At 51.9% G+C, this 24,280-nt stretch overlaps 1 protein-coding gene across 1 annotated transcript; it reads left to right on the top strand.

Moving 5' to 3' along the window:
- The first annotated feature begins 5,262 nt into the window (after positions 1–5,262).
- Positions 5,263–24,026, top strand: Slc38a8 (solute carrier family 38 member 8). Its single transcript, XM_027410809.2, has 10 exons — positions 5,263–5,451; positions 6,645–6,843; positions 10,190–10,322; positions 12,674–12,775; positions 14,839–14,896; positions 18,227–18,341; positions 19,612–19,759; positions 20,070–20,278; positions 22,391–22,442; positions 23,933–24,026. Exons 1-10 carry the CDS (start codon positions 5,263–5,265, stop codon positions 24,024–24,026), a joined length of 1,299 nt encoding a protein of 432 aa, XP_027266610.2.
- The last annotated feature ends 254 nt before the right edge of the window (positions 24,027–24,280 follow it).

Here is a 24,280-nt window from a genome sequence, read left to right as displayed (position 1 = left end):
GGCTGAAACAAAGCTACAGGAGACATGCATAGTTCTACTACAGCCAAGAGGCAGAGACCACCATGTGCTGTTGATGGAGAGAGTCTCTATAAATGGTGAGATGGCCAACTAGCCTTGAAGGACACCCTGCTATCTCATGATAAACCTTAAACACGTGGTGAGAAAAGACAGATACGAAAAGCTGCATCTCCTGTGACTGCATTGCTTGAAATGTCCAGAACAGACAAATCCATGGAGACAAAGCAGATTAGCTGTTGCCAGGGCTGGGGGAGAAAGAGGCTGCTGGGGGGAGAGGTGATGAAAATGCTTGGGAATTAGTAGTGATGGTTGCACAGTGCTAGGAATGTACCTAAGCTCCTGAGGTGCACTCAGCGTGGTTAACATGGTGAGTTATGTTAATTCTGCCCCCCCCCCCCCGTCTCTCTCTGTCTCTGTCTCTGTCTCACACATACTTCCCCAGGGGATCTTGTGATTGGGCCAGAGAAACGATCTCTGGTCCTACAGACATGAGAATCATTTGTAATCAGGCCGTGGTGGACGAAGAGGCCATGGGCTCTGCCCCAGCTGTGCGGTGTCCCAGGTCTTTTGGTTGCCTGGCCTTGCCATTCCTTCCTAGACACACTGTTGGCAAGAGGGAGATGAACTTGAAAGTGAATCTATCTAAGAAGATGTCCTTGGACCTCCAAAGTCCAATCCCTTCTCCACTTTTCAGACAGGACTCCTGATTGTACCTCAGAAGCAGCCCTATGGTCAGGAGGGGACAAGAGGACCCAGGAGGAGGGTAACCACTGACCCAGCCCTTGCTCAGGAGCCTGGGGTCTCAGCTCTCAGGTTGCTCAAGGATCAGGGACACAAATGAGCAGGTTGGGTCCCTGCAAACAACTATTCATTCCCTAATGTTGGCTCTGGAGATTGGGAGCTCCAAAGTGGTCTTGCTTGGCTGAGTGGCAGGGATACTTGCGGATGTCCCTAGAGGACTGTCTCCTGCCTGTCTCACCTCCAGTGACCACTGCATCTTGCCTCATGGCCTATGCTTATCTGCCAAGCTCACCCTCCCAGCCTTTCAACTCTCGATGACCTCTGGCCACTCCTACACTCTGACAATGATACCTGTTGCAAGATTATCCATAGAGACACAAAACCACCTGTGCACCCTGAATAGGACGCCAAGGGTTTGTTGAACCAGTGAGCTCATTGGAGTTTGTTGCAGGAGTATAGGTGACTCTGAAATGCCTACTTCAGCATAGAGCAAGCCCATACTTGTTCTCTGTGTGTGAAATGCCTATATCAAGGGCTTAAGACACTCATGTTCATGTTGAGCCTGTACAAAAACAAGGACTTGGGTACCTCCGAAAGCTGAAGATAGGAGGTAGGGGCAGGCCAGCTCCACAGCTAGTACACGGGACCTGCCAAGCCTTGATCCCTGCACCAGCTGAAGTGGGCAGCCTGCCGAGGCTGCTTACGGCCTGCAGTACTGTGCTGTCCTCGGGTTGGGCTGGGCAAGGAAATCCACCGAGGTGAGAGGCTAGGCCTTTGATCTGCTGAGCCACACATTGCTGGAGATTGTCCATTTTCCCTGTGTGGATTAAGTAGACGTTTCCAGAGAAGTTCTTGATTTTTTTTTTTTTTAACCCCAAATAACCTTCTTAGTGTATAATAGGATATTGGTTTCATTACTGGTTTTTAGAAGGCACAGAAGAGTGGCCTGGAAACCCAGGTTCTAGGGTCTTGTTCCCAGTGTCCTAATCCACCTGGAAGGGTCTGAGTCTGGGACAGTAAGACCCTACAGCTCCATTCCTAGAGGGCAAACTAGTCTTGAAAGACACTGCCTCATGCTACCTCATGAGCCCTAAAGTTGCCTGAGTCAACCGTCTACCCACTCTCCTTTGCCCCTGGAGGAAGAAGTGAGTACCTAGGATCTCAGACGAGGGTCTTGAGGTCCCATGGAGGTGACTGCAGTAGGCCTGACCTCCATGAGGGTCTCCTGCAGTGGTCACATCACCGGACCACTCCAGGCTCACCTCTCCATCTCAAGGGTCTTGTCTCATCTGGGAACGCTCCTGCCATGTGAGGTCACATCACAAGGACAGCAGGTTAGGATGGAGCCATTTTTGTGCCCTCATCAGCTGGCCACACTGGTTTCTAGATCCCTAAGTTGTCATGTGTTTACCTAAGGGGGCCGATAGGGTTCTGTCAGGGATGCTGAGCCCTAGCTCTGCTGCACCAGCATTCATGGGCCTCCTCTGCAGGCTGTGTGGCTCCACCTACTCAGCATGGTGGCCTTCCTCTTTTTCAGCATGTCAGGCTTTCTTGGGCAGCTGTTAGAAGTCCTGAGTCAAACCAGTGTAGTCTGCGGTGCTGATGGACTGGCACCAGCAGCTTCTAGAAGCTCCCTATGGGGCTAAGGTTAAAAAGAAAAACCCTGAGGCAGTGTCACGTGACCTGTGCTCCTGCTTCAGCCCTAGCTGCTGACAAAATTCTCTTCCTTGCTTGTCATGAATGACTCCAGACAGGAGGCACTGCTTTCACAGGTGGCCATCCCAGAAACCCAGTGCCAGGAAGGTGGCCACTCCCACAAGCTACCTCACATGATCCAGAACTTTCTAAGCATCTGATAAGAGTCCCTGTCATACACTGTGGGGAAGGACAGCAGCTGTCAGGAAGGCCCTGATGGACAGCCAGCAGGAGGATGAAGGGAGAAGGCTGGAAGGCAAGGATGCTCCAGAATAGTGCCCTGCTAACCGCCACCTGCAGGATCCCCAGGGTGCCTGTGCACACACACCTCCTTGCCTTGCCTTCTGCTCAGTGCCCTGGGCCTGCCTGCACTGGGCTGAGCAGAGGGTGGCCGCCCACCCTCCCCTGGCTGCAGCTGGAGCCCTGCAGGGTGCCCCCTCCACAGCTTGGGAAAGGTCACACAGCCTTGGGAGGCCAGCAGAGGAGTGGATATCAAAGCCTCAATGAATTAAGAGATCATGGAATTTTACAGCCTAGTGGCCAATTTCTAAGTCATGCACACTAATGGGCAGCTAATGAGGGACCCTGGGCAGGGACGGGGGAGCGCATTGAACCCCTGAGCCTGATTAAGGAGTACAAAGCTTTAGTCACTGACTGGCCAAGCACTTTTTATCTTTTTTCCTTAGGAGGCTGGGGGAGGGGTGTGTGTGTGTGGACTGTTGAACCTCCTGGCTCCTGGAAGATGTGGTGTGGCACTCGGTCACTTGTATGCTACTGTGTGTGGCCCCTTTCCCTGCCAGCTCGGACTCCTTCCCTAACCCTACTGCCTACTCCCCCTATAATATCCATCTCCACCTTCCCCAGATTTAATGAGCCCCACTCTATCTAGGAGGACGTGGAGCTAAAGGACTTTATCCAAGTCCACTCAGCATGGCCAGTGAACACCAGACCGCAGGCCAGCACGTGAAACCCAGGCCATAGCCATGGTGCACCATTAGCTCCACGAGGAGATCAGAAGGAGCATCCCCCAGATCTTGCCATGGGAGGGTGGCCCTACTACATGCTGACCTCAGACCCAAGTCTCCAGAATGAGAGCTAAATTAATGATGTTTCAAGCCACCAGGTTTGTGGCATTTGTCCCAGGAGCTTTCACAGGGGGAGACCCAGTGACTTTGCCATTCTTTCTGGAGTCTGTCCTTCCTTCCTCCTTCCTTCCTTTGCCCTTCAGTACTCCCTGTGTGCTGACTCTTGTCAGCACAGGGCAGGGGGCCAGTGGAATCACAGTCTCCTTGGCAGTCACGCTGAGAGGCTGTCGGGCATTTAGTGAGCACCAGCTGTGTGAAGCCTCAAGGAGGTCACCAAGTCAGGGTTGAGATACTAGAAACCCAGAAGAAACAGCACTTTGGGGGCATCCCTGACAGGCTGATTGGATGGGGTGGGGCTCTGGGCAGAGAAGGTGTTTGATGGAAAGCAGGTCACAGCAGGGTCCCTCTGCCAGCAGCAGGAAGCATATTAGACAGACAGGTAGGTTCTCTGACCCCATCCCAGGCCCACTGAGGCAGAAATGCCAGGGATGGACTGGTCACTTGTATGCAGGAACCCTCCAGGGGATTCCCAAGAAACAAGTGGGGGGGCCAGGCTTCCAGCAACAAGCTGATGAAAATGCCTCATTTGATCTTGGCATCTTGATGTGTGTCTTCCAGAGCGGAGATTGTTTTCTGCCAGCTTAGTAGCCACACATTGGTTTAGAGCATTGACAGTTGCCTTCTGCTCAGTGTAGCTCCCTCCTGGAGCTCAATAGGATCAAGAATCTCCTACTTCCCCGCAGTGGAGGCAATCAGTCTGCCTCTCACCAAGGCACATCTGAGGCACAGGGTTAGTATGAGGAGTGCCCACCACTGGCGTTGTAAGACGTGGGGCGAAGACCTACTAGGGATGCTTAGGGACCCTTCCACAGATGGACCCCAATGAGACATACTGCCAACAGTGACATGGAGTGATAGTGACAGACTCAGCCCAGCCCCTTCCACGACCCTCCCCAATGCTAGAGGCATTGCAGGGCTGCTGAGGGATCTGAAGAAACTGACCCCTGGCCCACAGTGGGTGGGATCAGCTTCTGGGTGCCTGGCTCTGAAGGATACCAGTTCTGCTCTGACCAGTAAGCTGCTGACAAAGCCACACCCCAGGGAGGGGGACTCTGTGGATCACAGAAATTAAGCCATCCTGATCAGGTCCATTGCAAGCTTCCGGGACAGGTGGTCTTGGTCTGTCCCCTCTGTTCTTCAGACTTGGATCCTTAACCCAACATATGCCCTCTGGGCCCCCTTGAAGAACAGCTCAAGAGCCCATGCCTGAGGAGCTAGACTCTCCTTCCATTTCCTCCTCGGGGTCCCAGCAATGCAGCCGGAGCACTGAGAGGAAGCCTAAGTTCGAGTCTGCTGACCCAGGACTGTGGGGTACCTTACTTGGTTTGGTAAGGATTAGGGCTCCGGGCACTGTGGGAGCTGGAAAGTAAGCATCCACCAGGAGAGCAAGCTGGGGCTTTAGATGAAGAGGGGAAGGAGTGATGAGGTCAGGGCTGCCTTGAGGTTGGAGGGAGGATGGGAGAGAGAAGAAATGTAAGAGTTAGAGGGCCAGGAGTAAATGAACATGACCCCCTTAGGAAGAGAGGAGGGGAGTCTGAGGGGGACATGAGGGTGAGGAGTACTATGGTTTCTCTGTCTTATGCTGACTGGGTTTGAGACCTAAAGGATGAGAAAGGAAGGTTTGACGCTAGCCCTCCCTTTCTGTCCCTCTGCTGCCCCAGCCATGGAAAGACAGACCAGAGGGAGCAGAGGCCTTCTAGAGAAGCCCCTCCCTGCCACCACCAGTCCCACTCTGTCCTCACTGGGCGCTGTGTTCATCCTTCTGAAGTCTGCCCTGGGTGCCGGCCTGCTCAACTTTCCTTGGGCCTTCTACAAGGCAGGAGGCCTGGTGCCCACCTTCCTGGTGGCACTGGTGAGTCACAGAGGTGTCCAGGGGCAGGTGGAACATGCCCCCCCCCCGCGCGCTCTTCCCGGTGGGGGTCTTCAGGACTGCTTTGCAGAGCTGGCTGTCTTGTGTGTGGTATCGTGGGATTTTATTTTCGAGACTCTGCACCTAGGAGACATGCCCTCCTCTAAGTGGGTCACATGCAAGAACTGCCCCACTGAGTCTCCACGGGCTCTTAGGATTAGGATGAGATCCGTCATGCCCTCAAGTATTACCCAGAGAAAAAGAGCCACAGGCTGCAGGTGCACACAGTTGCATCTCCCCAGTGCTGTGCTTAGAAGAAACTGATACAAGACCAGGACAGTATTGGATATGGGACTGTCCAGGGCAAGGTGGCACAGTGCTGAGGGGGTTGGCTTGCACATCCTAGAGCCGCACAGGCACCTCTGAGGCTCTTTCCGTTTAAGTTTGGTCCATGAGGTGGGGTGGATAGGGCACTGAGCTCTCAACAGTGGGCACCCAAAGCACCCTAGGAAATTACAGTGATACCTTCAGCTTGCTCTTGTGCCCTGTAAACTGAGATGGCTGCAGAGTGTGTCTGGGCAGTGTAGACAGGAGTATGCATGGGGCCTGTTGCATGGGATTGGGGTGGGCAGTGGGTTCAGGGCAGTATTCTAACTCATGTATGCATGAAAATTGTTCACAATCAATGAGGAAAAGAAAAACATGGAAAGAGCCCCGGAAAGCACTAAGTAAAACAGCACTCCACACACACCCCCAAACCACAAATCCCACTCTCAAGAGTGCTTACCCTGAGCCTGCATCTGAATGCATCAGGCCCCAGCTTCCCTGACAGGTGGAGTGAGACTGTCACCATTTCACAGGCCAAACAACAGGTCTGAAAGCCTACTTCACACCACAGACTGGCCTGAGCTTCTGAGCCAGACATCCCTGTCCTGCCCACATTCCTGGCCATGCCTCTCAAGAGAACAGGAGAGAATTCTCAACTTCCTAGCTTTGTGAAGTTTCATCGGTCCCACATGGCAGAGCTGTCAGAGTCCCAGACTCAGACCCAGACCCAGAGCAGCTGCTAGTACCTACTGCCCCTGAAGCTCCGTGCACGGCACTGGCCTTGCAGAGACTTCACAGAGGGCACACCTGGGCCAGCTGGCCTGTGAGTCATGCCTCTAATGTGCACAGTCCCATGGTCCCCTCTGCAGGTCTCTTTGCTCTTCCTGATCAGCGGCCTGGTCATCCTGGGCTACGCAGCCTCCATCAGCGGCCAGACCACCTACCAGGGCGTGGTTCGTGAGCTGTGTGGGGCTGCCATGGGAAAGCTGTGTGAAGCCTGCTTCCTGACCAACCTGATCATGATCTCTGTGGCCTTCCTCAGGGTGATCGGGGACCAGCTGGAGAAATGTGAGTTCCTTTCCTGGCATTGGGGTAACCTAGGGTATGGGGCCTGTAATGTAGTTGGTGGTAGAGAAAGGCCTCGCCTGAGGATCCAATGTGGTTAGGAAGGGAGCAGTTGATCATGAAGGCATGAGAGACTATGGCTGCAGATGGAATGGCTAAGGGAGACAGCCCATTTCACAGATGGGGAAGCTAAGCTAACTGCAGAAAGACCTTCCTGAGAACATCCCAGTAGCACCCTTCACTTAGGCACTTAGGTACCGTGAGGACACACATAATCATGGCCTCTGGCCCTTTCCTAAGGCTTCTCAAAGCATGGCTGCAGCTGCATTTGACATGCTTTCCTACCTTCTGTTCGCACCATGCCAGGCATGTGCTTGGTCACCCTGACTTACAGATGTCTACGCCATCTTGCTTAATTCCCATTTGGCAGTTGTTCGGATCCTCTGGCTCCTGTCTTAATTGTATCATGGACAAGACTATCATCTTACACAATTATGAAATTTAGAGACTGTTAAAACCCAGCCCGGTGGTGGCAGCACACACCTTTAATCCCAGCACCTGGGAGGCAGATCTCTGTGAGTTTGAGACCAGCCTGGTCTACAGAGTGAGTTCCAGGACAGTCTCCAAAGCCACAGAGAAACCCTGTCTCAAAACAAAACAAAACAAACCCACTTGTGACCCAGTGCTAGTCAGTCTTGGTGAGCATTCCATGTTGACCTGTTTTATTTTGTTTTGAAACAGGGTTTCAATAGCCCAGACTGGACTAGAATTGAGCTCACTATGTAGCTGAGGATAACCTTGAGCTCCTAATCCCCCTGTTCCACCTTGTTTTTATTATTAGTTTAATTATGAGTGTGTTTGGGGGTGGTATGTGAGTGCTGGTACTCCTGGAGGCCAGAGGTGTCAGATCCCTTGGAGCAAGAGTTACTGTGATTATGAGTCCCCTGATGCAGACGCTGGAAACAACACTGGACCTCTACAAGGGCAGTACATGCTCCTCCCCCTGAGTCATGTGTGCAGGCCCCATGCCTTTTTGTGAACACTGCGATTTACAGGTATGTGCCACCATGCCTGGTTTATACAGTACTGGGGATGGAACCCGGGCCTCCTGCGTGCTAGGTGAGTGCTCTATTCACTGAACTGCATCCCCAGCCTGTCTCTGCTGAGTTTTTAAAATGTCCTGGTTAGTCTTTGCTATCTAAGAACCCATGTTGACAGCTACAGCTGTGACTGCAGACCTGCCTGTCTCACCCTTTAATTCTGAAGTCTCTGCTCTGTGGCTTTTGAAACCCCATGATTAGGCACATCCTTTATTAATATGAAATACTCTGCTTTCATCTCTGGCATGAAGCCTACTTCTCTATTCATAGAGTCACCAGCTTCTTCAAGGTCAGTGTCCATGGCTCACATACTTCTTCTCTGAAGCCAGCTATAGCTTGGGATTGTAAAGATGTTCCTTGTAGACAGCATATGGCTGAGTCTTGTGGTTTTTGTTGTTGTTCTGTTTTTTTTTTTTGTTTTTGTTTTTAAATCATCTTGACAATCTCAGGCTTTTAATTGGAATATTTAGGCTCAATTGGAATATAGCTGTTGCTAGGGTTAGATTAAATCTACTGTATTGCTGTCCCCTGACAGTGGGATTTTAGAACCTTGGACATTATCCAGTGCCAAAGAATATGGAGGATGGACTCTCTGGCTCTCCCAGTGAGTAAATGGTCACACGTGTGGCATGTGGAGTCCCACAACTCAGATCCAGAACTGATAGTGAAGCAGTGTTGAGAAGTCAGAGTTCCTGGATGGAGCACTGTGCCCAAGAGTCTTTACTGAGATGTGAGCCGCCCCAGGTCTCAGTGCACAGATGGGTAGAGAGCATGCTCATGTCTTTATGGTCTGTCCCTGGGGATGTGGCTGCCCTTGACACCCCACACACTTGGAAAGGAGATGCTAAAAAGAGCTTGAGTGCTCAAGGGCAGACACTGTGTAAGTTAGGCGCATTGACCCCAGCAGTGCGGAAAACTTCATGGGCTGTCTAGACATTTCAGGAGTGTGGTGAAGGAGGTGGTATCATTCTGATGATACCTGCTGTTTCCTGGCTGTAGGAAGTTCTGTGGGAGAAAGGTTTACACTTACCCTATGTGGCATTCTAAAACGCACTTGGAATCTCCATGTGCCCATCTCCACCTGCTTCCTCTGGGGTGCGTTCATGCGTACCGTACGTGTGTGTGTGTGTGTGTGTGTGTGTGTGTGTGTGTGTGTTCTGTGTGTGTGTGTGTGTGTGTGTGTGTGTGTGTGAGAGAGAGAGAGAGAGAGAGAGAGAAGAGAGAGAGAGAGAGAGAGAGAGAGTCTATCCTGAGTAGAGTCTCTGCATGGTGGTGACCTGGCGGCTGTGGGACCCTTCCTCACCTCACCAGCTGGGGGAGCTGTTCTCACAGGCAGTTATTCCTGTTTGGCAACGTTTGGTGAGATCTGAAAAGGATTTACTCACTGCAGCGCGAGTGACCCCATGACCCTCTCCCAGCCTCACCTCTGTCCAGTGGTCACCTTGCCTGTGGTTCCCGCCACTCCAGCTCCAGGCTGTCAGCCTCTCCCTTGCTCCCCTCCCCCACCTGCCCTCCCTCTTAAACCAGCTTGCATTAGCCATCCTGCTGTTCTCCATGGTGCTTTCACTGGTCACCTGTCCTTCAGATGTGCCATGGCATGACTTTGTTTGTCCTGCAATGTATGGCATAAGAGACCTATGGCAGGTCTAGGTGTGGTTTTTAGAAGGATGGGTAGCTTCCAGCTTGGGGAGCTCCTGGCTGCCACAGGCATGGAGCCAGTAGGAGGGCCCATGAGAAGAGACAAAAGGCTGAGGGAGGGCTCTAGGGTTACCAGCAGGCATCAGGAGTAGGCTGCTACTGTCCAGGGACCTCCAGACCAGCTCTGCCATCAGCCAGGTGCCCCTGAGGGTCCTAACCAGCCTTGGTGGAACTGAGGGGCCAGCCCAGCTCCCCTAACATTTGCACACCAAGGCACAATGTGGGCAAGAGTTACATTTCTCAGCCACCCAGCTGTGGAGTATGCAGTTACTGAGCTCCAGTGCAGAGCTGCAGCGAGAACCAAGCTGCTCACTGCTCCAGCAGGGCAGCTAGAGCCCCAAATGGTCCCATCTGACTCTAGCTAGCTCAGCTCTCAGTGCCGCAAAGGCAGAGAAGGAAGCTCAGTGTGTGTGTGTTGAATGAGTCCATGAAATATGGGGTTCCTTCCTTCAAGAGGGGCATGGGATGGGCCCCATTTCATTTCTGATCCCTCCACGCCCAGGTGGTTACTTTGGGTTCCACAGCCTGGCTCCTGTCCCTGTCTCTAACAGTGTGTGACTCCCTCCTGCCCGACGTCCCACAGCCCTGGTATGCAGCCCAAGATTTCACTCTGCCCCTGATATCGGCGCTTGTCATCTTTCCCCTGTCAGCACTTCGGGAAATTGCCTTCCAGAAGTACACCAGGTATGGGGGCCTCAGAGGTTTCTAGGTTGGGGTGTGACAGGGCCTCACTTTGGGCAGTACTGTGTTTCACAGGTTCTGTGCACTCGCAGTAGACAGTGTAGAGAAGCCAAGAAATACTAACAGCCGGTCTTTTAAAAATAATGCTTAATATTTATTAATATTAAATAATGTGTTAATAATTATTCTTCAATAATTTCCTACATGTGTGCATGTATCTTGATCAAATCCTCTCCTTGTTCCTACCTTCCTCTACCCCTGGATCCCCTCCAAATCTCTCCTTCCCACCTCTCTTTCTCCTTTTCCCCCTCCCCTTTAACATCAACTACCCACATGTATGTAGGTGTGGTGTGGTGCCACCCATTGGAGCATGAGCAACGTCCATGAGCCACAGCCCCCAAAAGAAATTAACTCCCTCCAGCAGCTCCTCGGCTAGGAATGGGGCTTTGTGGTCCCCTCCCCAATCCATACCCCTCCCCATCCATCCGTGCTGGAATGTTGGCGGCCTTGATCTCACCACAGCTGCTGTGAGTTCATGAGTGTGATGGCCATGCCATGTCCAGAAGACAGCATCTCTCAGCCCTCCCCATCCTTCGGCCCTTACATTCTTTCTCTCGCCTCTTCCACCATGCTATCTGGGCCCTGAAGGGAGAGGGTTAATTCAGATGTCTCATTCTGGGCTGAGCACCCAGAAGTCACTAGTTCTTAACACAGTGACCATGTAAGAGCCTCTGCTTTCACCACTACCCTGAGTAAAGAGGCTTCTCTGACTATGTTTGAGAGCAGCACTAATCAATGGTGTAGACACAGCCCAGCCTTGGGTTTTGGACCAGTTTTACAGTACCAAGCATGACCTCCCTCCTATGGAGCTATTGGCTTCCTGGACAGCCATCCCATTACTGCCCAGCAGGTTGGTATTGTAGCCTGCAGTGTCTAGTGCTGGGTGAGACCACTGATGTCTTTTCTCCCACAGCAGCCTGTGTAGTGCTGCCACCACTCTGAAAGCTAGCCACGAGGCAGGAAGTTTCCCAATCAGTTTGAAACTGACTCCTCTACATCCTGCAGCCAAGGTGTACAGCCTCTTCAGCTAAAGGGGCTTGCCATCTAGTTCTGGAGGGGAACCAAAATGGTGGCAATAGCCTGTTTTTTTGTTTGTTTGTTTGTTTGTTTGTTTGTTTTGGAAGGAGCAGCACTCTGGGACCTCCCTGACCAGTAATTCATAACAGAGGTGTCCCATGCCCGGCACTGAGATTGCTGTTGAATAACCCATGTCTTCTGGAAGCAGTATTGTTCACCCATGTAGGGCACCACTATTACACTTAAAAAAAAAAATACAGGACCTTACTATGTAGCTCTGGCTGGCTTTGAACTCACAGGTATCTACTTTCCTCTAGAATGCTAGATTTAAAGGCACATTACACCCAACTTAAATTCCTTTTCACAATTTTTTTAAGTTAGCTTACAACACAGTTGGATTTTTCCTGTGTCCTTAGTTTTGGCTAGACCCACCCCTCACCTCTCCTCCACTCCCATGCCCATCCATGCTTGAACTGTTAACCTCAGAGTCACACCCATACGTTTTAGCGGTCACATGTGCTGCACCATTGCCTTCTCCGTTAAGGCTTCTGGAACTTGTATGAGAGACAACAGTAGTGTTCGCCTAGCTGGGTCTGGGTCACCTCCCTTAGTGTGTTTTCCAGTTCCATCCATTTCCCTGCACATTTCTTCAATTCACTTTCTTTACAGCATTGTAACAGCACATCTTGTCATCTAACCGTGGCAGGCTTCCCCCCTGCCCCCTACACACAGTCAGATGGGCATGGTTTTTAATTCATTTTTGATCTTGAGGCTTCCGGGATGGTGTTGAAAAACAAAAGCCTAATGACAGACAATCTCGGCCCAAGTTCAGGTTCATTGCCGGCCACCCCCTTGTGTGTGAATAGCAATGTACTTTGTAACCTTGGAAGCAGGGCCCAGTCCCTCCACAGCTGCAGCCCACACGGCGCCTGTGGCCTTCAGGCCACAACAGGTTCTTCCCCTCTTCTGTGGCCAAGCCTGAAGATGACCTGATTTGGATGTCAAACCCCAGCAGCTGACTGGCACTTGCTATGAGAGGAGAGATGTCCAGTTGCTCTTCCCAAGGATGCTGGGCCACCCAGAAGCCACACCTCTAAACTGTGGACCAGAGCAACACTGCCTAGCCACCCTTTGGGGCTCTCCATATGGAGAGGGAATGGTGGTTCAGGATGAGAGCTTCCTGGTTCCACTCTAGCCAGGGCAGAGCTGGGATGCCCTGTGGGCATTGGCTGTGTGTCTCTGGTGCAGGGTTTCTGATTTTGTCCTGTGTGTGCCAGCATCCTAGGTACCCTGGCTGCTTGCTACCTTGCTCTGGTTGTTACAGTACAGTACTACCTATGGCCCCAGGGCCTTCTGCGCCAGCCCCGTCCTTTGCTGAGGTGAGTTTGGGGGACAGTTTTTCCTGCTTTGTGGTTGGGAATGATATTCTTGGAAGGAGATCCTCTGGGACTTGCCTCAGAATCCTGGTTCTTTCCCATGAGGTCCCTCCTGTCTCTGACGTGTGATGAATCCAAAAAAGTTCCTCCTTCAGAAGAAAACAAAGACACTGAAGGCCACACCAGCCTGGGACTCCTGGGCCAAAAATAGACACACACTGTATGTAGAGGCTGTGGGACCTGGCAGATGCCCAGGCTTAGGGAACAGTGGGCTGTTGAGCAGCTCAGACTAAGGCTGAAAGTGAGGTGGGGTGTCAGGTAGGAACTCTTGAAGACTGTTGTTTTTGCCATGGGTGAACTGGAGCACCCCCAGTGCTCTGAGAACAGCAGGGATGGGGCATGGCTCATTCCTGAAAAGGGTTGGAGGGTGGGCTGTGGGAATCAGGTGTAGGAATAGGGGCCAGGCCAGACGTTCCAAGCTAGACTTGATGCCTCAGGCTGGGGAGCATCCCAGGCAGGCGATATGATGTTAGGTGTGTGGGTATCTGTTTCTCAGGGACAGCTCAGGGGCATGTAACTGTAGTCACCACTCTTGGAATTTTCCATCATAATTGAGCCTGGGCCTCAGCATGTCCATCCTGTATTGGGTCCCACAGGTATGTGGTTGTCCTGGCCAGGAACTACAAGTGGTAAGGAAACAGGAATCAGAGGGTGTGTGTCCCAGATGGTAAAGCCTGAGGACCAGGGCATGGCAGAGGCTGAGCCAGAAAGTGGCTTGGAGAAGTCTGCTAGATCCTCAGTGGCTGGCCAGCTGTGTGTGCCTGCAGTTTGAAGGAGGCAGGCTAGGGGGAGCAGAGATGTCTGCACTGCTGGTCTGTGGAGTTGTGATCCTGAGCCAGGAGATGGAGGAGCTGGAAGAATCTGGGTGGGTGGGGTTTGTTGTTTAATTTTATGTGCATTGGTGTTTTGCCAGCGTGTATGTCTGTGTGAGGATGTCAGGACCCCTAGAACTGAAGTTACAGATGTGAGTCATCATGTGGGCTCTGGGAATTGAACTTGGGTCCTCTGAAAGAGCTGTCAGTATTCTTAACCTTTGAGCCATTTGTCCACCCCCAGAGTAGGGTTTGTAAGGTAGGTGGGTCTCCTGGGGATGCTTCTACAAATCCCTGCAAACCAAGAGGCTCAAACAGTCAGGAATGTTTCCCTTGGCCCTGGAGCTAATGGCCTGGGCAAGCCCATTCCTTCTGCAGTTTCTGAGAAAGCCTCTTGTTTTTCTTGCTTTTAGCAGCTTCCCACAGTTCTTGGACTGTGGTCCTTCCTCCTCAAAGCCAGCAGTGCGGTATCTCCGCCCTGCCCATGGCCATGGCTCTCCTGTTACAACTGGGCAGACGCTTAGGTTGCACACCGTGGTCTCCTGTGGCACGCTGGGCTCACCTCTGTGACCCACGGCACTGCTCATCCTAAGTTTTAGCTCTATCTACAAAGTTCCTTTTGGCCCAGAGGGAATATATTTGCAGAGTCCTGGGTAATATCAGGACAGGGATGTTTGGGGGACTGGTAATTCTTCCACAGCCAAAAGTTCTGGCCACAGGGAGCTGCTGTTCATGCCCCACTGGGCTGTGTGTCCCGGTGGGTGTCAGAGACTAACATGAAGAGTTGCTTAGCAAAGCAAACAGGATCTACCAGACAGGAGCCAGAAGAGAGGGGACATTTGCTCCCTGGGGTTACTTGGACACAGGGCGCACCAACCTTGCATTTGGGGAGATGTGTTGGACGTGAGTGTGTGTGCCCTAATACCCCACAACATTTGGAATAGGCAACCTCTAGAGGGAATATGGGGGTTCTGCCTTGCCACTGCCTTGCCCAAATCTCACCCACACAGGCAGTGTCATGTCACTGAATGTCCACAGAGATGTATTTAGAAAAAGCAGCACAGACTCAGCCATTCAAAACATGTCTTGCAGCCACACTCCATTACATTTCTCTCATTTTGTTTAAAACAAATGCTCTCAAGTTGAAGGTTGTTTCCCATTCCTTAATGAGCACCTGTTCCTGTCTATTCACAGTCCGTCCCCCTGGACCTCTGTGTTTAGCGTTTTCCCTACCATCTGCTTCGGATTCCAGGTACGTTGAGAATGTGACGTTTTCAGGCTTCTGGGCTCTCTGGAGAGTACAGCTTCCCCCAGGGGAGAAGTCAGAGACTTGTTCTGCTCTCAGTGCCCAGCTGTGCCCATGAGCTGTCTTCCAGAGGCCATGACATCTGGGTCACCTAGAGGAGGTGTGAGCTGTCATTGAACTTCTGTATATATGCAAGTATATATGCCCACATATACTTCCAGAATGGGTAGATTCTGCCCTGGGCCTTGGAGAAGAAAGATCATGCCTCTCAAGATTTTACTGCCTAGAGGGTATAGGGAGAGGGAGAGTAAAAGAGGCCAAATAACAGGACAGGGGACCACGTCTGACTAAGACTTGACTCTCTTAAAAACCCATCACCACCACCAACTTCGCCACAAAGCACAGTTCACGGGGATCTGTGTGTGACAGCACCCAGGCCTAGTGGCCTGTGCCTCTCCCCTTACCCTCCAGTTCTGTCCTTCCACTTGGATTTTCTTTCAGAACTGTTTTTCTGATAACCTTCTGTGACACTGCCATTTCTCAGCCTGGTAACTGGCTCTACGTCAGTTCTGGGGCTCAGTGAGAGGCTCCTGAGAAGCTCATACACCCCATGTTTTGAAAGCTGCCTGGGGCTGATTTTGCTCTGGGCTGTTGCCTGGGTGTGGTCAACAAAGAGCAGCAGGCAGCCTGTGCAAACCCCCTTCCAAAGGCTTTCAGCCCTCACCTTGACCTCCTTGTGCCTCGGTTCTCCTAGCAACCAGGCTGTGGTTTCCAGGGTTTCCAGGGCTGCAGTGACTGGGGAGCTGGGAAGGACAGGATGCCAGTGTGGGGGTAGGGCTCAGGCCATGGGTGGATGAAGGATCTGGAGAGTCAGGAGTCTGAGAAGATCTGTGAGGATGAAGATGGTGGAGCTTAGCAGCTTGGCCTGTGAGGAAGGAAAGGCAGCAAGGCCGTCAGGATTTCTGACAGGATTCAAACACACCACCTCTCCCAGAAAGCATTTAGAAATAGGGCACCCCTAATCCCACACAGAACTGGATCAGTGAAGGGCCTGGGGGAGCAGAGGCTGCAGACTCTGTCTCTAGCCACCCTGGCTCCCCTGGCCACCCTGGTTTTGTTTTAAACAGCTTTACTGAGGTTCAGTTCACCCCCATACAACTGCCCTTCTAACATGTGGCCATGATCAGAGCATGCAGTGTGGCCACCATACTTGCTCCTCCTCCAGTGGCCATGGATCTACTCTGTCCATGGATCTCCCTGCCAGGAGTGGTCCATGTCTCTCATCACCTGGGCTGTGGGGGTCAGACAAGCCTCGTTCCTTTTGTTTGTTTGTTTTATAAGGCAGGGTTTCTCTGGGTGGCCCAGGCTGTCCTGGAGCTCACTCTGTAAACCAGGCTGGCCTCAAACTCAGAGATCTGCCTGCCTCTGCCTCCCGAGTGCTAGGATTAAAGTCGTATGCCACCATGCCTAGCTTGCCTAATTCCTTTTTAAAGCCAAGTGACATTCAATCGTGTGGACAGCTATGGTCTGTGGACCTGTGCCTCTGCTGTGCATCTGAGGCTGTCATGCTCTTTGGCTCGTGTGTCCCCACCCCTGAGCATTGACTGCTGTCCCCACATGCTGTCTTCAGATAGGTGCACAGGAAAGGCAAGCTCCCAGATGTGTCTGCACCCCTGTACATCTTCACCTCATGTGGGGGCTTGATGCTCTGGGTCCCCCACATGGACATTGTCTATGGTTCCCTAAAACAGAACCTGTGATGGGGCCAAGATGCTGGTGTCCCTTCAGTAGCCACAGGGGTGGAAAAAGAGTGTTAAGTGGCACTGCTGGATCCATTGGCTGTGGCGACAGGTACACAGGAAACACACAAAAGTGCTTCTGGACACAGGACGGAGGGTTTACCCTGAGCCCCACCACTGTCAGTCAAGGATCTGGTATAATCGCCATTGCCTGGCTGAGCTTGCCCCAGCCCAGGGATTCCTGGCCGTTAGAGAAGCCCAGGGCAGACAGTGAGTATATACCCCTGCCCTAGGTTCATGGGTCGGGGTTAGAATATCTGTGCTTTCCCTGGGAAGGGCCAGGAGGAACAAGGCCTACGTGCAGCCCCACTGCACCTGTGCTCCAGGGCTCCTGGGAGCCTTGTGGTCCCCATCTCACACTAAGTAGGAACCAAACATGGGCTAATGGAGGGCTGGAGCCTTTGGCCATCAGTGGAGTCCAGAGATTCTCATGTGTTCCCCAGGCATGGTTCTGAGCTGGGGATGGTGACTCACAGTTGATAGAGGCAGAGCAAACAGCCAGAGTCACACATGGTGGGGGCCGGGGCCATGTGGGAGGAAAGAACACTGTTTTGGATGAGGGCAAGGGTGTGAGTGTGATAGGTAGTAGGGATGCATCCTGATGTACGTCTCCACCCTGTGAGCTCCTCAGGGTCCCTCACATGCTATGTGACACCAGGCCTTAGGCTGTGCCAGATGAGGAAAGTCAAATTGCATTGACTTGGCTACATGCTTTATACAGAGAATTGTCATCATGATATAGCATGTTACATTAAACATGGTGTGTGTGTGTGTGTGTGTGTGTGTGTAATGATGAATGTATAGAAGTCAAAGATGACTTGTGGGAGTCAACTTTTCGCCTTCCACCATGTGGGTTCTGGGAATCAAACTCAGGGCATTAGACTTGGTGGCAGGCTCCTTTACCTGCTGAGCCATCTTGTTGGTCCAGAATTTGCTTCTTTTTAAAGTGTGATCTGTAATCCTAAGTGTGGGTATTTCCATGTGACCTGCCCAGAGTGTCCTCACCACCTTCTCCATCAGTGGCATCTACCACACCCAAACCATGGTTTTGCTACTGATGTGGGATGCAGCTTGAGGGTGTCCCAGAGACATCTGATGCCATCTGAGACTATTTTGGATTTTTAACATGCATGGGTATCCAGCAGTCTATGCAGGGAATGCTGCTCGATGCCTTCCAACCCACAGGACAGCCATTATTGTGGGAATTACCTACCCCCCAAGTGCCAAGAGCAGTGACGCCCTGCACCCTGGACCCTGGATGCCCTGGATGATACTATAAATGTGTTTGTCTTGTGATCTGAACTTCAGGCCTCTCCCTTGCTTGGCATCTTTCCTTCAACCTTGTTTTTTTGTGAGATTCTTCTGCACTGAGGTGGGGAGTCAGGTCAGTCCTTTTAAGAGCTGTATAGTACTCTACTCGTGAGCATCCTGAGATTTGCCTATGCTGCTGGTAGACACTCGGGTACTCCCCAGCTTTGGGGTGTAACCCCTCCGCAGTTGTCCCTGGAGGGTCTGAGATACAGGTTCTGTCTTCCAGAGTCACGAGGCTGCAGTATCCATCTACTGCAGCCTGCGGAACCAGAGCCTCTCCCACTGGGCCCTGATCTCTGTGTCGTCCTTGCTGGCCTGTTGCCTTGTCTACTCGCTGACAGGTAGGGCCTGTGGGGGTGCCCAAGAGAGGAGGGAGTAGCTGTGGAAAGGGGAAAAGGCAAGGCTCATTAGAGACCCTTCCAGTGCTGGGCTGTGAACACTGTTGCTCATTTAATCCATGGCGTCCTATAGGAAAAGGCTGCAGATGGGGAAACTGAGGTTCAGAGGGCTTCAGTGGCTTTTCCAAGGTCCCACAGTTAGATGTGCAAAGTCAAGAACCCACACATGTCCTGAATGTCCCAACCAATGGCCCTGTTCTCATCTCCCTCGCTGTTCTGAGGCGTGGTTTTATCTGGGGAGAGGTTTACAAAACACTTTGCACAGATGTAACAACTTGGAGTACTCACGAATGTTGTGAGGTAGGCAGAGGTCATCAGAGGGGGTAAAAGCATGGCCCAGGGAGTAGTTATGAGAGGCCCATGGTCACAGCGTGTGCCTATCAGACTCAGGTCTCTGTACAGCTGACCTCTAGTGGCTACTGCCTGGTGGCCTTCCTGCTTTCATCTATTGGAGCCACTGACCTGGAAGGCTTTGGGCTGCAGTGACTCTACTGTGCAGCCTTGGACTCCTAGGGTCACCTTGGGACGTGTCAGGGACCTTTTCCCCTGCCAGAAGATCCTATCATTCTGAAGTCCCAGGCTTTGAAGGCTATGACTGTATTATCTCCAGATGTTCCTAATGTCAGGGTCAGTAGGATCACAGGAGCTCCTAGATAGGCCTCTAGGTAATGTCTCAGGACAGGACAAAGGACCTGGATGACAAGAAGCAGTGTTGTAAGCTGGGTGGTGGTGGTGCACACCTTTAATTCCAGCACTCAGGAAGCAGAGGCAGGGGGATCTCTGTGAGTTCGAAGCCAGCCTGGTCTACAGAGTGAGTTCCAGAACAGACAGCAGTGTTGTGCTGTGGGAAGGAGCTAGCTTTCTGCTCCTGCCAGCTGTGTGATTGTGGAGGATCAGGGATAGTCTAGGCCTTGGTTTTCCCATCTGGAAGATGGATGTGGGACCAGCTGCTTCTTGGGCTTCTGTTGCCTGAGCTGGAGAACATGGGAGGTGGGAGGTGTGTGTCTATTTCCCAAGGCTCTGGGGCTTCTAGCCAATGGTCATGTCTGAGCCCTGGCACCAGCTGTGAGCAACCAGCTAGTCTGTAGGAGTGTTTGGGACACAGAACAAGAACTTCCAACTATACCAAAGGAAATCCTTAAGTTATTGAGGAGGAAAGTGTGTGGGATTTTTCCTCATTGTAGATGCCTACCACCTTCTCTCACACTTTCAGGGGTTTATGGCTTCCTGACCTTTGGGACTGAAGTTTCTGCTGATGTCTTAATGTCCTACCCAGGCAATGACACGGCCATCATCGTAGCACGTATTCTATTTGCTGTCTCCATTGTGACTGTCTACCCCATTGTGCTGTTCCTGGGGAGGTGAGTGTCTGTTCAGCCTGGTGCACCATAGGCTGTGTTCTCCGTGTGTGGGGGTACAAGTGGGACTGAGGTCACCTCTGATGGACAGAGAGAAGTACACAGACACAGTAGGTTTAGTTGTGGACCTGCAAGTAAGCATCAGAACTGGGCCTGGAACCACGACTTCCCGCCTCTTCCCCTACAGACGCAGAGGTGCCCTGGGGAACATTGGGCTGGATGTGGAGCAGACCCTGCTGTGTGCAGGACTAATGGGAGCCAGGAGATCAGTAGCCATAGGCGCTGGCTGGACACAGTGTTCATGTATCTACAGGTCTGTAATGCAGGACTTTTGGAAAAAGAGCTACTGGGCCACACATGGTCCTCCAGTACTGGCTGACCCCTCTGGGCCATGGGTTCGACTGCCGCTGACCTTCCTGTGGGTGTCAGTGACACTTGCGATGGCCTTGTTCCTGCCGGACCTCAGTGAGATCATCAGCATTATCGGTGGTATCAGCTCCTTCTTCATCTTCATCTTCCCCGGTGAGTGGCTGCCCCCATCCTCCGGCACTCATCCTTGGCCTATAGCGGCAGTTCTCTACCTGTGGGTCATGACCCTTTTTGCAAACCTCCATCTCCAAAAATATTTACATTATGAATCATGTCAGTAGCAAGATTATAGAAGTAGCAATGAAAATAGTTTCACAGTTGGGGGGTCACCACAGCATGAGGAACTGTATCAAGGGTTGCAGCCTCAGGAAGGTTGAGAACCACTGGTCTGCTTCTGGAGGTGGGACTCTTGTGGGATGAGGGACTAGGTTACTGACCCCAGTATGGGCCAGGTTTTCCAGACCTTTCCTGGCTAAGTGGCTCAACAACCCTAGATGGATGTGCTGTGTCATCTCATCTCACAAATGGGAAGAATAGAAAGGCTACCTGGTCCATTGTGGGGATGGTTGGTTATTTTAAGATACTGTATGTGAAACTCACGAGGCTCACAGTGCAAAAGAACATTCCACGAGAGTCTTCTTGGCTCCAAACCTGGCTGCCGAGGCAGATACCGGGTTCTACAGTGATGGCTTCTGAGGGAGCCTTCCCAGTGTACATGAGCTGAGGTGTACTCTCCATATGGGAAACCCAGCAGGGGTGAGACTGGAGAAAAACTTCAGAGCTGTTTCCAGGCTTCAGCATACAATAGGGGCCTGGGGGCACACAGTAGGTGCACAGCACATAGTAGTACTTCCATGTTTATACTATGCAATTCTGCTGTGAGAAGAGCTGTATTAGGTAGATACTGAACTTGAGAGATGATGGCCCCATGTTGAACCATGGCCAGATGTTCTTTCTGGATGCCAACCCAGGCCATCTTTGAGACAGTGATAACACCCTTGGATGAGGCAACTCTACACATGGGTAGAAGCCAGGCCAGAGAGTGTCACTGTTCACTCTGGTTTGGGGTAGAGTTTGATGAATTTCATGGTGCCTGCCTCTTTCAACTCCCTGCTCCCAGGCCACCTCTTTCAAGTCTGGCTCAGGCCCCAGGGGAGCCTTTTCAAAGCTCCAGCTCTTGCCTGTGCCCCAGGGAACTGCCTGGGGCGGGCGCGGGGAGAGGGGGGAGTCAGTGTGGGGGCTGTTTCTGGGAAGCTCCAGGAAGAATTGAAAGGCTTTGAAACTGAAGATGCAGCACTGGAAGTATGACCCAGGACCATGCATGCCAGGCCAGAGCTCTAGAGCTAAAGTACAGCCCTGGCTAAAGAGAGGCGTGGGGGTGAGGCACAGCCAGGAAGCTGCCTGGCTTTTTCTCTTTCCTTTTTTTTCCCCTGCATATAACATGTGTGTAGAATACATGCATACATATGTGCATGCAAGTGGAGACCCAGGATTGGCACTAGGTGTCTTCATTAATTGCTTTCCACCTATGCATTTGCTAAATCAGAAGCTTGCCCTTTTAGCTAACCCATTGTGCCAGCCATATGCTGAGATTGTAGGCGGGCTACCACATCACCAGCTTTTGGATTCCAGGAGGCTGAACTGCAGTCCTCACATTGCATGGCAAGTGCTTTACCCACTGAGCCAGCTGCCCAGCCCCATACTAGCTCTTTTGTTATGTTTTGTAATACTGTTTCTAGGTAATCAAACTTGGGTCTCTTTGTGCTTAAAAGGCAAAAACTTTACCAACTGAGCTATCTCCCCAGCCTAAAAATATTTTTTTTAAAAAAACCAAAACTGAGGAGGAAGAAGAGGAGGAAGAGGAGGAGGGTGAAACTGAACATAGTAGCACTTGCCCGTTATCCCAGCAATAGAGAGGCTAAGGCAGGGGAATGGAGAAATCTATGCCAGTCTGGGTTGTGTTGCAAGATCCTGTCTGAAAGAAAGGAAAGAGAAGGTACAGGGATGGCTGCAGCTCTATGGGTGCATCCCAGGACTGGGTACCAACCAAGCTCCTGAAAGGCAGACACCTGAGAGGCTGTGTTGTTCAGGGAAATCATTTTAGAGGTGCTTAGCCAGAGCTCTCACTGGCCTCACTAACTCCAAACTGGCCCCCCAGATGTACCACCTTCTCCCTGGCCACCTGAGGACTGCCAGGCATTGGCAGCCCTCTGTGCCTCTAGTTCAGTAAGGGAGAGCCAAGTTGACCTTGTGTCTTCCTTGCAGGTTTGTGCCTCATCTGTGCTGTGGACATGGAGCCCATGGGACCAAGAGTCAAGTGAGTGACCCCAAGATGAAGGTGGTACCTAGGGTATACTCAGGGGCTGTGAGCTGGAATGATGTGTTCTCCTGGGCCTGGGAAACCAGAGGTGGTGATATGGCCTCACCCCCCTGTGGGTCCTCTAATCTAGGCCCCCGTCCCCACATACCTATCTCCACCAAACAGATGGAGGGGTGGGTCAGGAGGCCAGTGAGGAGATAGCCAGCCCCAGCTCAGACCCTGGGATCTGAATTCCCTTGCTCATCCACCGTCTTGATTACCACTGCACAGCTGTGGAAATAAACCGAGGCAGATGGGAGCATGCAGGGTTAGCTTTCAGCGGGGAATGGCCACAGCCTGGAGGGTGGCATTTACTGGCACAAATGCACCCTGCGGGCTCTGGAAGCAGTCCTGAGATGGGCTGATCAGCCAGCAGGGCTATATTGTGGGCCTCAAGCCCCTATCAACCTTCCCTTACGAGGACACTTGTCCATGGACTCGGGCCCCAGCACCCAGCGCTTAATCACACACACAGACCCTGTTCTGGATAAGGCCATAGTCCCATGTTAGCATGCGATGTGTGGTACCACTCAGCCCATTTCAGATGCCCATGGCTTATATAGCCATGGATGTGGATGCCTGGTGCAGGTCTCTGACAAGACCCCATCCTTCAGCCCCTGTGAGCCCAAGGTCTGGTTTTCCAGGACAGCAGGTGTTGTTTCTGTCCTGACAGGAGTTGCTCTGGACTTCTGAAAGCTAGCTGCTTGGTCCCCACTGGCTGGTCCCCAAAGCACCTGTGCATTCTTGTCCTGGACAAGTTCAGCATGGTTCATTCATAGACTTTTTTTTTTTTTTTTTTTTTTTTGAGGTTGCCATGAGTCTCAGAAGAGACTTTGGACTTTTGTTTTTCTTTTTTTTTTTTTTTAAGATTTTGTTTATTTATTATGTTTATAGTCTTTTGTCTGCATGCCAGCAGAGGGCACCAGATCTCATTCAAGGTGGTTGTGAGCCACCATGTGGTTGCCGGGAATTGAACTGGTGGCCTCAGGAAGAGCAGTCAGTGCTCTTAACAGCTGAGCCATCTCTCCAGCCCTCATTCATAGACTTTAAAGATGGTTTTCTGAAACTCCCCTCTGTCCTTCCCACCTGTTAGCAAGTGGTGTTGTGTCCTGAGGGCTTATTGGGGGAGGGCTGATGTTGTTCAGCCAGAGATGTCCCTCTCTGGTGACAATTCCTTCTGGCCTCTCTTAATGCTGCAGTGATCTCTCTGGAACCCTGCCATTTGCTGGCCGATTTATCACCAGTTAAGAAAATGGCCTACAGCTGGATATTATGGACACATTTTCTCAATTGAGCTGCCCTCCTCTCATGATGTTAGCTTGTGTCAAGTTGACATAAAACTAGCCAGCACAGGGGAGTTGTGTCTTAATTTAATGACACTTCTGCCCTGCCAAGACCATCTGGTACTGCATACTGCCAGCCACACAACCAGGCATGTTGCATTGCAGGTGCTGCCTGGAGGCCTGGGGCACCCTCTCCGTGCTGGTGGGCACTTTCATCTTTGGACAGAGCACAGCTGAGGCCATGTTGGAGCTGCTTTGAGAGAACTCTGGGCTCTGGCCTGAGGACCCTGTGGATTCTTGTCATCCCAAAGGTGCTGGGGAAGCGGACAGTCCTACCTGCTGGCTGCCTACCGAGCTCTGCTCCTCCTGTGGCTGGCTTCTGGGGCCCTGGTGAGGAAGGGCTGCTGTGACAAGTTACCACCAGCGGGGGACTCATGCTGAGAGCTGGAGTGTTGACTAGAGTGTGGCGGCCATGCTGCCCCAGAAGGCTCTGGAATGCTCCATCCTTAGTGT

This window comes from Cricetulus griseus, chromosome 3, assembly GCF_003668045.3.
Source record: "Cricetulus griseus strain 17A/GY chromosome 3, alternate assembly CriGri-PICRH-1.0, whole genome shotgun sequence".
NCBI classification, from domain to species: domain Eukaryota; kingdom Metazoa; phylum Chordata; class Mammalia; order Rodentia; family Cricetidae; genus Cricetulus; species Cricetulus griseus.
The sequence above is the reverse complement of the archived record's forward strand: the minus strand, read 5'-3'. Positions and strand labels throughout refer to the sequence as shown.